At 41.6% G+C, this 13,937-nt stretch overlaps 2 protein-coding genes across 3 annotated transcripts in view; one reads left to right on the top strand and one right to left on the bottom strand.

Moving 5' to 3' along the window:
• Pcmt1 (protein-L-isoaspartate (D-aspartate) O-methyltransferase) overlaps positions 1 to 13,937 on the bottom strand; it is a 51,701-nt gene that overhangs the window by 35,887 nt on the left and 1,877 nt on the right. The gene's annotated exons all lie outside the window — the stretch shown is intronic.
• Positions 3,364 to 13,654, top strand: Nup43 (nucleoporin 43). The gene is made up of 8 exons (XM_052169965.1): positions 3,364 to 3,549; positions 3,869 to 3,991; positions 5,096 to 5,173; positions 6,725 to 6,905; positions 8,963 to 9,098; positions 10,211 to 10,362; positions 11,528 to 11,650; positions 13,324 to 13,654. Exons 1-8 carry the CDS (start codon positions 3,430 to 3,432, stop codon positions 13,551 to 13,553), a joined length of 1,143 nt encoding a protein of 380 aa, XP_052025925.1. The 5' UTR covers positions 3,364 to 3,429; the 3' UTR covers positions 13,554 to 13,654.

Raw genomic sequence — 13,937 nt, 5'->3', positions numbered from 1 at the left:
TAAGACACCTATGCTGTGCTATGACCACAGGAGCAGTTTCCAAATTACAGTTCTTACCAACTTCATAAAATGCAACACTCAACCTGCTTCCAATCTGAAATGTCCACCTGTTTTCACGGCTCCTGTAACTATAAATGTCAGTGTTCTTCAACATTAAGAGTAAAACAATGAGTTTTAGACTAATTTGGTGTTTTCCTACCCAGTACCATCTACTCTTCCAGTCTGAGTTGAAAAGTCCATTAGCATCTCCTTGGGCTTGGGTACTTTTGTGTGACTGCTTTTCCGTATGGGTCATGACGTTTACAGCTGATGAGTTTAATCCAATCACCTTTTCCCACTCCTCAGCCCATAAATATCACTCAACCTCAGCTTAGGTGAAGTAGTCCAGACGTGGCCTTGTTTTCTCCATTTTTGAATGATTGGTCACCTCATAAATTCTGTCTTGCAAAACCTATCATTTTAGTGACTGGCATATCGTATGGGAAAAAGAAATAGCCAGGTTGGGTAACAGTCTTGCTGCTGGAAAACAAAACAATAAAAAAAAACCTCAAGCTTTTTATAATCTAATAACTCTCATCATGACTCCTTTTAAAGAAACGGCCAACACAGTTTGGAACTCCTATAGTATAAAGGAGAACAGCAATACTAATAAGTCTTGTAGGACTTAGATCCTAGTCATGGAATCTGATTATAAGAACGAACACCCCTGGACTGGAGATGTGGCAAAGGCCTTGCCTAGCTAGTGAAAGATCTTGGGTTCCATCTTCAGCACCATTAACAACAGCAAGCAACTGAAAGAAAACCAACTGTCATTAATGGCCTAGATAGTAGTGCTGCCGGGTTTAGCTAGAACAACATAGACTGGAGTCATCAGGAAAAGGGACACATGGGTAGTGATCCTTGAAGGGTGGACAGGATTTTGCAAAGTAGTGAGGAGTGGAAGGATATGATATACCCATCATATCCAAGAACACAGACATACCATAGAAATGGGATTCATGGCCTAGTGACACAGTACTCAGCAAACTCATTGTTAATTACATGTATAAATGGACTGACCAGTTTTACAAAGCAAGAAAAAGACTAAAGTCAGAGGGCCTGGAAAGATGGGTCAGCAGTAGAGAGCACCGACTGCTCTTCCAGAAGATACTGGTTTTTTGTTTGATTTGGTTTGGTTTGGTTTGGTTTGGTTTTTTTCGAGACAGGGTCGATCTGTATAGCCCTGGCTGTCCTGGAACTCTCTCTGTAGATCAGGCTGGCCTCAAACCCAGAAATCTGCCTGCCTCTGCCTCCCAGAGTGCTGGGATTACAGGCGTGGGCCATCACCACCGGGCTAGGATACTGGTTACAATCCTTTGTAACTCCAGTTCTGGGGTGGGGGCAGGGGTGGGGCCCTCTTTTTACCTTCTCGAGCACCAGGCAAGCATGTGGTGCACACATATATGTGCAGGCAAATATTCATATGCATAAATCTTTTTTAAACTAAAATTAAAACTAGAGTTCCAAATTCTAATTCCAGGCTCCTCCTACTGTGTGTGTCAACTTTGAATGGAAACTACTTCCAGGATAATTTAAGGGTCGTTTTTCTTGTCACTGGAGATATGACCCAGGACCTGGAATCCTAATATGGAACTACACACTCAGTCCTCACTGAGGAGGCTAAACATTTTTTAGGTTTACTTTATGCACATGAATTTTTTTGTTGTTTTGTTTTCAAGACAAAGACCCACTATGTAGCTCTGGCTGGCCTGGAACTTACAGAGATCTGCCTGTGTCTCCAGAGTGATGAGATTAAAGGCATGTGCCACCCTTCCCTGGCATGTCTGCCTGCATGCATTTATGTGCACCTTATGTGAACCAATGGATGGTTGTGCGCCACCGTGATGTCAGTGTGACCCAGGCCTTGTGGAAGAAACAAGTGCTGTTAGGATTGAGCATTTCCTCCAGCCTTAAGGGTTTTTAAAGTATTTTCTATGTACGGTGAAGTGCAATGAAATGCGTAGAACTGGTACAAGATATATCCTCCTCCTGCATCCTTTTCCCTGTCGGGGCTAGTTAGGGTAGGGCTCCCACCTGCCTCTAACTTCAGTCCAGGACATTCATATCTTCAGGCGCCTGCCCTCACATGCACATACACACATGCACATACATGTGTATGCATAAGTAAAATAGTAAAAAGAAAGTTGTTTTTAAAGGCTGGAGAGATGGGTCAGCAGTTAAAAATATGTTGCTCCTCCAGAGGAGCTGAGCCCATTTCCCAGCACCCACACGTACATGGCAGGTCAAACTTTTTTTTTTTTTTTTTTTTTTTTTTTTTTTTTTTTTTGGTTTTTCGAGACAGGGTTTCTCTGAATAGTCCCTCACTCTGTAGACCAGGCTGGCCTCGAACTCAGAAATCTGCCTGCCTCTGCCTCCCAAGTGCCTGGATTAAAGGCATGTGCCACCACTGCCCAGCTAGGTCATAACTATCTATAACTCAGGTTCCAGGGACTTCACTCCCCTCTGTTGGCCTTACTACTAGGCACGCACATACACAGCGCACACACATACAAATGAAACATTCAGACACATAAAATTTTAGAATCTCTTGTACAAAATTAAAAATAATTTTTAAGGCCGGACAGTGGTGGCGCACACCTTTAATCCAGGCACTTGGGAGACAGAGGCAGGCAGATTTCTGAGTTCGAGGCCAGCTTGGTCTACAGAGTGAATTCCAGGACAGTCAGGGCTACACAGACAAACCTTGTCTCGAAAAAAAACCAAAACAAAACAAAGCAAAACAAAACAAAAAACAAATAATAATAATTTTTAAAAAAATGAGTCATCAAAGAATATTAAAGATAATTGTTTTCTGAGTTCTAAATTTGTAATGATTTTTTGTTTTGGTGATGGATAATTGCATAAAAATATATTCGATAATAAAATTAATACATATTAGATAGTAAAAGTATAAAATCCAATATGAAGCTCCACAGCTTCAGAATGGCTGTGCTAAAAGAACAAAAATATTGGGCTGTTTAGTCTTTGTGGTCAGATTAATTTCGGTGTGTGGTGATTTTTTTTTTTTTTTTTGGCAACATTTTTCTAATAAAAGTTTTTAAAAAGAACAAAACCCCTAATTTTTTTAAAGAAAATTCTTCTAGAATTACACAGTTACTGAACAAATATATTGTCAGTGTTCCTAGACTGACTTGGCATTAGGAGTGTGCCTTACTGCCAAAGGCTTTGGGTTTTTTGTTTAGAACTGCCTGCATGAATGTCACCAGCTCTTTCGGCCCAGAGACTGGCACGTCCTCCTGCTGACGGGAATTGGCCGTCTGCAGCCACCGTCGCTCTCACGAGGTCTCATCCAATCAGAACTGCGCAGGAAGGGGCGGGCCTGAAGAGCGCGCAGTGTGCTTTCTGCTGAACCTTCTTGCTGGCTTCAGCATGGAGGAAATTTATGCTAAGTTCGTGTCTCAGAAAATTAGCAAAACCCGCTGGCGGCCAGTACCTTCCGGGAGCCTGCAGACCACAGAGACCTTTGCCACAGGCTCCTGGGACAATGAGGTACCGGGCTTGGGCGGGCCCCGGCTGCTCGGCTCCACGCCTCCCGCGCTGGCGCGCGAAAGCGAGCTGGCCAGCCTGGTTTGGCCGCCCGCTACTTGAGAGCCCGGGTGGTGTGTCTGAGCCTCGGACCTGGTTTTAAACCCTCACCAAGTCAGTAGTCATATCGTCAGTTCTTAGCCATATCTCTGATCTTTTCAACTCTAACCATATCGTCTGTCTGAGATGCTACTGAAGCAAGGTCGCCCGAAAGGCCATCTAAATCTTGCTTTCCTAGAGTTGACGTTTTCGTCACCTCAATGTAAAACTGTCTGCCTTGCAGGAAAATTGCGTGTCACTGTGGTCTATTGGAGATTTTGGAAACTTGGATTCTGACGGAGGGTTTGAAGGAGACCATCAATTACTGTGCGATATTCGACATCATGGGGATGTCATGGATTTACAGGTAAGTCTGAGTTGTCTGCCAAAACTAACTTTGGAAATTTGAGACTACATTTAGAGGTAACGAGGCACCTTACAGTTTGTCTACCCCTGATTTACAGAACTAATCTCTATGAATTTAAGTTTGCCACATCATTGTTTATGCACTTAGTCACAGAAGTAGGGCTGGGAAATGGAATTCAGGTAAACCAATTTTAAAATGAATTGCCCATATCGGGCATGGTGGTACAAGCCTCTAAATTCCAACCCATTTGGGATGCAGAGGCAGGAGGGATCTAAAAGACAGTCTGAGCTACATATACATAGCAAGACCTTATCTTAAATAACAATATTTGTTCATCTGTGTGCCAAATGCTGTTTGGTGAGTTTTATACACGAATGTTAATTTGCATTGCATGCCTATGAGTCAGATTTATCATTGTGTGCTGGGATGAAGATAATCGCAGGACTCTTGAGTACTAGGGAAGCTCTCTCTACTTTGGGTGTATCTATCCCCACCCTCAAGTACACTCACAGCTTCACTGATCAGATGGATGGGAATGGTATCTTTTGAACAAACATAGTAAATATCATACGGGATTGTTCTTACACAGGTCTTTAACAACTTGGTAGAAATTAGTGTTTATATTTTAAATGGTTATCAAAATGTAAACCAGTAATAAGTTTTCAAAGCTGGGTTGGTGATAGATGCTTGTAGTCCCAGCTACTTAGGAAGCTGAGACAACAGAAAGTCAAGATGAGTTTGGCAACATAGACAATCACCACCCTCACAATTGTGCCCCAGTCAAAAAAAAAAAAAAAATCCGTATGAATTCAGATGTCATGGGATTACCATTTTACTTGGTAAAAAGCTGTCTCAACTTAGGAATGAAATATTTTATTATTCATTTTATTATTGTGGCCCAAAATAAAAAATCTGGAGTAAAATTTTAAGCTTACTCTTTATCCTTCGTGAAAAATTTTGTCATGTCATTTGCTTAGTATATATATAGGCTACTTGCTGTTTTAAATTTGTACAGGGCTTACTGTCAAGTTGAACCAATGGACTTTTTTTCCCTGTTAATATTTTCAAGTAATCTATAATAATATGCAGAAATTTTCTGTTTAGTTTTTTGACCAGGAAAGAATTGTAGCTGCTTCATCAACAGGATGTGTAACAGTTTTTCTTCACCATCCAAATAACCAGGTAAAGAACTTTTATTGGGAAAGTAAACTTGTCTTTTTAACTGTTTCTGAAGAGGCATTCAGAAGATTGTGTTAATAAGCACACAGTGTTTTATAGTGTTTAAACATGAAGAGAGGCAGTCACTGGGCACACTACTGGAGCGCCCCCATTTCCAGAGCTGAGAGAAAAGTAGCTCAAGACTAGCCTGGGCAACGTGTACAACCTTACAGAGAAAATGTCATGATAGGAGAAGGTATTGTCTGCTTTCTTAGGGGCTGCTGGGGACCTCAGATGCAGTAAGCATGCATTCCTTCGCCCCTAGCCCTATAGTACTACAATCATGCTTATGTTTGCTTCTGTGGAAATTAGACATCCTGTAAATGAACTGTTAATTAGCTCTAATGATATGATCTACTGGTGGTTATTTTCCTGCCATTTTTGTGAGCTTCTCGAATAGTCTATTGGAGGGATAAAAGGAGAAAGCATGCAAGCAGTCATGTATGCAAGCAGTCATGTATGCATGCTTAGCTCGTAACTCAAATACCACAAAAAGCTAGGAGAAGCCATGCCTTCATTAAGAGAGAGGGTCTACTACCTAAAGACCTTTCGGTTGGGCCTGGGGAGGTTGCTTAGCAATTGTGTCTATACTACTCTTGGAGAGACCCATGGTTCTATTCCAAGAACTCAAATCAGGCAGCTCATAACAGCCTATAGTTCCACTTTATGGGGACTTAAGTCCCACTGACCTGGGCAGGCACCTGCACATGTATGGTGCACATAAACTCGGGCAGACACGTACACACATGCGCGCGCGCGCGCGCGCGCGCGTGTGTGTGTGTGTGTGTGTGTGTGTGTGTGTGTGTGTGTGTGTGTGGTTTTTCGAGATAGGGTTTCTCTGTGTAGCCCTAGCTGTCCTGGAACTCACTCTGTAGACCAGGCTGGCCTCAAACTCAGAAATCCGCCTACCTCTGCCTCCCAAGTGCTGGGATTAAAGGCCTGCACCGCCAACCCCCACCCCCACCCCCGGCTGTTACTTTGTTTTTAAGACAGGATCTCACTATGTAAATCTGGCTGGTCTAGAACTCCCTTTGTAGACCAGCCTGGCCTCAAACTCAGAGGTCACCTGCACTTGTTTCCCAAGTGTGTGCCACTATGACCAGCTTTAATTCATTTTCTTAATGGAATCATGTAGAAAAAGATGTAGAGGTTAGTTCTTTACATATGAATTTAATCTCATAAAACCTTAAAGAATGTGTCAACATTCAGCTATTTAGTAACAAAAAATTGTTAGTTTGAAATAAATGTGCTGAGTCTATTCAGAATATACAAAAGATAAGGGAAGTAGTTTGTAAACATCAGTATGCTCAAATACAAAGGAAAGGAGAGATTTGTTCTTTCTTCTAGAAGGACATGAAATACAACTGAAAAATACTATTATTAGGTAGGCCTGGTGGCTTACCTATAATCCCAAACCCTTGGAAGTCCTGGCTCAAAACCAAAACTTCCTGGAAAGAAGAGTTCTTCTGTTAGAACTTTGCTCTGACTAACAGTGTGCTCATCTCTGATGCCTAGACTCTGTCCGTCAGTCAGCAGTGGCCTGCAGCTCATTACCACACAGGCCCCGGCAGTCCTTCCTACAGCAGTGCGCCATGTACAGGAATTGTGTGTGACAACCCAGAAATCGTTACAGTTGGAGAGGATGGCCGAATAAATCTCTTCAGAGTTGATCACAAGGAGGCTGTCAGAACTATAGGTGAGGAGTCCTATTCCTTCTATCCATTACATAGTAATTGAACTAAGTAAACATGATCTTAAAACTTTGAAGGGTGTGAAAATTACACTTGGCAGGATCCTTGTTTAAGAGTGTGTGGATAGTTCAGTGTAAGTGATTTCTAACAGAGCAGAAAGATGTAGTAGGTGGTAGTGTTTTGTTTTAGCTAAAAGGAATTATCACTCACGTAATTAAGGAACAAGTGGCAGTTTGTATATTCTTGATTCTGTACCATAAATAATTAACATATGGCCCGCTAGAAAACGGAATAGCATGGAGACGATGGAAAACCTAGACAGCAAACGGCAACGTTTATTGTGAGCTCACATTACATATTTGTCACTGGAGAGACGAAAGGGAACTTGGGACTGATTGCAAAGGTATCGAATACTTAGCAGCAGAAGCTAGGGATCGGTATGTGGTAAACAGATTGCTCTTGAATGCCTTTGCGCGAGGAAGGACAGGTGCCAGTACTGCTGAGACCGGTGCTCTAGGGAGCCGGCTCCTAACCGTGCTTCACCAAGGCTTGCCTGAGGAGATTCCAGGGCCCCACCCGAGGCCTGGTGGATCAGCATCTCAGGGTCTGCACCAAGGCATCAGTTAGTGTTCTTTGTTCTGATTGCCTAATTTCTGAGTTACAACATTCACTTAATTGCTAAGGGCTGTTGCCTGCTAGCAATGTACAGAAGTGGCACAAGTTTAAGTTTAGAAGTATCTATCATGTACCTCAAATCTAACCACTTAGGAACCATTATAAAAGGAAGGTATTGGGCATCCTCCTGTAATCTCAGCAGTCTGGAGGATGAGACAGGAGGATACTGAATTGAAGGGGAGCCTGAACAACATAGTGAAGTCCTGGCTCAAAGCTTCCTGAAGACCGTTACAGCAGTCATGAAAGGTGTAGGTGAGGCAGCTGTTGATGACGGTAAAGATGGATGGATTTGACAGGAGTCTGTCTTGGCGGCTCTGGGGTCCCTCTTGGGGTTTAATAATACAAACACAGCCCTGTACAGTGTAATCTGTTAGCCTTTTTGCTTTGGGGCAGTCTCCTGAGCTAGCCATCCAGACTGGACCTGACTCCCCTGCCACAATGGCTCTCCCTCTGTCTCCCTGCTCTGCCCTCTGCCAGTTCCAACCTCAAGCTCCTTTTATCGTTACACAAATCACATCTTTAGAAGTCAATTTCCACAAACCAAAGTTTCTTATCTGATCTAGGGGTTGTCTTGAAAGGCCCATCCCCTAAGCAGTTCTTAGCTAAAGGAGACTGCCTTGTTTCTTCCTGGTTTGCCTGGCCTATCTCTCAGGACTAAACTTTGCAAACCCCAGAAAATTTTAGACAAATTTTATGACAAAAGGCTGCTTCAAAGCTTAGGCTCCATCACTGGCGACTCACGCCAGATACTAAAGTTCTAAAATTCTGCTGTGTAAATCTGTACAACAATATAGAATCAGAGTAAGCTTTATAACTGTCAGTGGGTAGAAAGTTTTCTGTCAAGTACTAGCAGAGCTAAGATTGGATATACAGGAGCTTGAGCAGCTGTCTCAGACCAGAACCTGTTGCCATGATACACAGCAGTGATATAGATCCATCACTAGGGAAGGTGAAGGCAGGAGGAAAAGAAAAGTAGGAAGGAAGAATTCAGTATAAAAAACCAACCGGGCCAATTAGTCCTGCACTTAGAACACAGACGGCCTGGGAATGAAGCTTCCTACCAGAAACTGGAAGAGAATGTCTACATGTGGATTTTACTGTACATTTCTCCATTGAAAACTATGCTGAGCCATTAGAAACTGTACTTATCATATTTCAACCAGTAGGGGGAATGTGGTTTCCTTTTGTTTTGTTTGTTGCTTGTTTGTTTGTTTTTCGAGACAGGGTTTTTCTGTGTACCCCTGGGTGTCCTGGAGCTCACTCTGTAGAACATGCTCACAGAGACCTGCCAAGCTTTACCTTCTGAGCACTGGGATTGAAGGCATGCACTGCCACACCCGGCTGGAAATTTTAAAAGGAGCCTGTTAACGTATTTTTAAACTTGCAGATAATGCAGACAGCAGTACACTCCATGCTGTAACCTTCCTTCGAACTCCTGAGATTGTTACAGTAAATTCAATTGGACAGTTAAAAATATGGGATTTCAGACAACAAGGAAGTGAACCCTGTCAGATATTATCACTGTAAGTTTTGTTATCTCAGTAGTATGATAAAAAAAAATTTGTTTAGTTATTGTAATCAACTTTGCATTTCTATTTTATTTTATTTGTATGAGTGTTTTGCCTGCTTGTATATTATGCATCACATGAATGTAGTGTCCCCAGAGGTCAGAAGAGGACATTGGTCCCTTAGGACTGGATTTACAGATAGTTAGAAATTGCCATGTGGTGCTGGGATTGAACCTGGGTCATAACTGCTGAGCCATGTCTCTCCAGTTCCCAGCTTGTGTTTTAATGAATTTCAGAAACACTGATCCATGATTAATCTGATAAAGCAAAGATAACACAATGGAGTTGATTCTACCATCTTATATTTAGCAAGTGCTTGTATTGATTCAGAGCCTATATGTCTTTGAAGTATTACTGTTTAACAGAGACCTTGTTTCTGTTTATCAAGTGATTATATGATAGTGAATTAAAAAATACACTGTAGATGTGATTGCAGATAAAATACAACTTAGGGTCATTTTTCCAGAACTTTCTAGATGTGCAATCTTTGCTGTTTCTTCAGAAACTAGAATGTACTATCAGACTAGAAAAAATTATGAACTAATTAATATAGGCATAAAGAATGGTTGCTGTAATTGATACATATTTTTACTTTCAAATTTATTTTAGTTAACCTGTGTATTGGTGTGGCTTGGCTGTGTGTGTGATTACAGCTATCCATACAACGGGTTTATAGGATGCTCCTGAACTGGACCTACAGGTGATCGTGAGCCACTGATGTGGGTGCATCCTCAGTCCTCCTAAATAGAGCCTGCCCGTCTCTGCCGAGCCAGCTCTCCTGCTTGACCCATACTTCTAATAGAAATCTTTCTTACACATCTTACCATTATGTTATTTTGCCTCCTATGTTTCCAAACTGAACAATGAGTAACTGTAGTCTCTAATTCTAAAATTTTATTATTCATAAATATATTTAATTTAGTTGAAAATTTTTGTTTTCACTTAGATTTAGTATCTCCAGCCACATAACTTTTTATCATTTAGTTAGTAGAATGAAATGTTTCTTATTAGTCAAAGATAATTTGTTCTTTACCATATCTTTGATATTGTCCTGTCTTCCTTAAAAGGACTGGTGACCGAGTGCCACTCCACTGTGTTGACAGACATCCAGACCAGCAGCATGTTGTAGCTACTGGTGGCCAGGATGGAATGTTGAGTATTTGGGATGTCAGACAAGGTACCATGCCTGTGTCATTACTGAAGGCTCATGAGGCTGAAAGTAAGTATTGTGGGGACACAGCAAGTTTGTGTTGAATGAGTTACTCATAAGCGTGTAATGGTTCATAGGGCTCATTTCACATAAGCGCCTTTAATATCTGACCAGTATATGTTAAATAATTTCTATGTTTAAACGCTTTAATGTTTGTTTCATCATATCTATAGCTGCAGTATTACTGCATGCTCATCTTACTGAGCCGATTGTCTTTGGTTTGTTTGTTTGTTTTTTCAAAACTAGAACCAAGGGACCAAACTCTCATACTACATGTTGTCAGGTTACTGACTGTTCTGTATAAAATTATCACTTCATATTTGCTAGTTTACTAATTCATTAATTTTGTGGAGTTTTAAGATAGGATCTTACTTTGTAACCCAGGTAAGCCTGGATTTTACTATATATCAAACTAGACTTGACTTTACCACAGTCCTCCTGCCTTAGCTTCCTAAGTGCTGAGATTACAGGCATCAGCCACTATTCTGTGATAAAATATATTCCCGTTCCCCATTACTGGGGAATGAGCCAGGGCGTACTCTGTCCCTGATCTATATCACAAGCTCCAAGTGATCTTTTTGTTTGATATTCCATTTTTTTAGAAAGAGACTCTTTGTTTATCATTCCATTATTAAAAAAAAAAAAAAAAGACTAACGAAAACAAGAGGCTGGAAAGATGGCTCAGTGGGTTAAGAACACTAGCTGCTCTTCCAGAGAACCCATGTTCTATTCCCAACATGGCGGCTCACAGCTGTTGATGACAACTCTAGCCCTTGGGGATCTTCTGGCCTTTACTCAAATAGAAATACAAGAAAGCAAACATCAAACCAATATTGTAACGTGATTTGGTTTATGAAATGTTCATCCAGGAATGTGTGATCTCAGCAGCTAGGTCACAGAGGTAGGAGGATTAGGAGTTCAAAGCCAACCTGTGTCCCAGCTACTGGGATCACACTAATAGTTAACAACTGAGAAGCTTATTCCTGTACAAATGAGCTGGGGTGCCAATAAACTTTAAGTCTGTTGAAAATCAACGACTTCAAAAGTAAAGAGATGACAATATAAATAACCTTTTGGTGACTATAACATGAAGATAGATAAGGACCACTACTTGTGGGTGGGCCATAAAATAACCTCTGTGGATTACTAAAACTAATTCCCTTCTGTCTTTTAGTGTGGGAGGTTCACTTCCACCCATCCAACCCAGATCATCTGTTTACTTGTTCTGAAGATGGGTCCCTCTGGCATTGGGATGCCTCCACAAATGCACCTGAAAAGTCTTCTCTCTTTCACCAAGGTAAAAGTTTGTGTGTGCTGCTTTAGGATATTTTAATTGTTGAGTCAGAATCTTGCTATGTAGACCAGGCTTGGCCTCACACTCAGAGATCTACCTGCCTCTGCCTAGGGATGTTTTGCCTGTGTGTATGTGGCTGTACCACATCTGTGCAGTGACCACAGATGCCATCTCTAGCTTGAACATTCTCAGGGTTTAAGAGCACTGACCATAGTGGATGGAATAAAACAGAAAATAATTGGGCTGAATACACAAAATTACTGTGCAGAAAAGTAAACAGGGCATGTGGATAAAGAAAAGGGCAAGACAGGCCTAGGGAGAGTGCAGTCTCAGCAGTTGAGAGCTGCAGGCAGCGTCATCAATCAATGTTGGGCCCTTCTAAGCTATAGAGTTTAAGGCCAGCCACAGCTACACGAGACCCTGTCTCCAAAAACCAAAATGAGATGGGAGGAGGGGCTGGAGAGTTGCTTCAACAGTTATGAGCACTGGCTGCTCTTCAAGACCCTGTTTCAGTTCACACTATCAACATGGTAAGTCACAACCATCTGTAATTCCAATTCTAGGCAATTCAATGCCTTCTTCCAATGTACCAGGCACACACATGGAATACAGACATACATGCAGGCAAAACACCCATACATACAAAATGAAACAACCAAAAGGGAATGCAAAAGGAAAGACTCATTTTATTTTTAATTATGGTTCAGTGGGTAAAGGCACTGCTACCAAGCCTGATAATTGAGTTTGATTGGCAGGACTCTGGTGGTGGTGGGGAGAACTGATTCCAACAGGATGCCTTCTGACCTCCACACGCGTACTTGGCTGTGTGTATTGAGCATCACACACAACAAATAAATGTAATAAAAAATGTAAGATGACCTGATAAAAACTGGGTGTGGTAGTGCATGCCTTTAACCACAGCCCTTGGGAGGCTGAGGCACTTCAAAGAACTAAACAAAAATAAGATAATAGAATTCAAAGAACAAAACAAACAAAGATAATAGAATTCTTTCCTTTTTTAAAAAAAAGATTTATTTTTTTATTTTATGTATATGAATACACTGTTGCTCTCTTCGGTCACACCAGAAGAGGGCATCAGATCTCATTGCAGATGGTTGTGAGCCACCATGTGGTTGCTGGGACTTGAACTCAGGACCTCTGGATGAACAGTCAGTGTTCCTAACTGCTGAGACATCTCTCCAACCCTAGAATTCTTTTCATTATCTGTGCTTATTCACGACCCCCATCAGCCTGCTTTAACAGTAAATTAAGTTGATTTTGAAATATAAATAGCAGCTTTATATTTAGTGATAGAGTTAGCTTTGTGGTTTGAATGAGAATATGAATGAGCATATTTGAATGGTTGGTCCCCCATCTGTAGAACTGTTTGGAAGGACTGGGAGGTGTGGCCTTGTTGGAAGGGGTAGGGCTCAGGTTTCAAGAGCCAAGGCCATTCTCAAGTGTGTCAGTTGCCTGTCTGTGGATCAGGATGTTAACTCTGAGCTGCTGCTCCTGGGCCGGACTGTTGCCGTGTCTCTACCATGATGTGATACTCATGGACTCTCACCAAGAGGAACCTGAGCCCCAGGAAATGTTTTCCATTTTAAGTCGCCTTGGACATGGTGTCTCATAAGACAGTCTTGACATTTCTTTCCCCTTCTCTTTTCTTCTCATAGGAGGAAGAAGTAGCACTTTCCTGTCACATAGCATAAGTAACCAGGCCAGTGTTCACCAGTCTCTCATAAGTTCCTGGCTCAGCACAGACCCTGCCAAAGACCGAATTGAAATCACAAGTTTGCTTCCCAGCAGGACTCTGTCTGTAAACAGTTTGGATGTTTTAGGTCCCTGTCTTGTTTGTGGAACTGATGCAGAAGCCATTTATGTTACCAGGCAACTATTTTCATGAAAGTGAAAAAACCTACACTTATCAATTTCAACATCTGTGCAAATTTTTGTCATCAGAAAGTGGTATTTGTAAAGAAAGAATAAACTGTAATGTCAGTGCCAGTGTCGGCTTGTTGCTTTCTCCCCTGCACTATTAGGATCTGATCAATAAGCAATGACAAAAGATCTTGAGAGCATCAGAGTGTCCCAGTGCTGTTTAACACACGCCTTAATACTTAACAGTTCTACGAAATGAACAGTGTGGAATCCAAGGAGAATTTTGTGAATTAAAACTAACCTATAGCCAGGGCTAGAGATAGCTCAGTGGTTATTAAGAACACTTGTTAGCCAGGCCTTGGTAGACTTTAATCAGCACTTGGAAGGCAGAGTTAGGTAGGTGGATCTC

This window comes from Apodemus sylvaticus, chromosome 23 (genome assembly GCF_947179515.1).
Source record: "Apodemus sylvaticus chromosome 23, mApoSyl1.1, whole genome shotgun sequence".
NCBI lineage: Eukaryota > Metazoa > Chordata > Mammalia > Rodentia > Muridae > Apodemus > Apodemus sylvaticus.
This window is presented reverse-complemented; position numbering and strand designations above follow the sequence as displayed.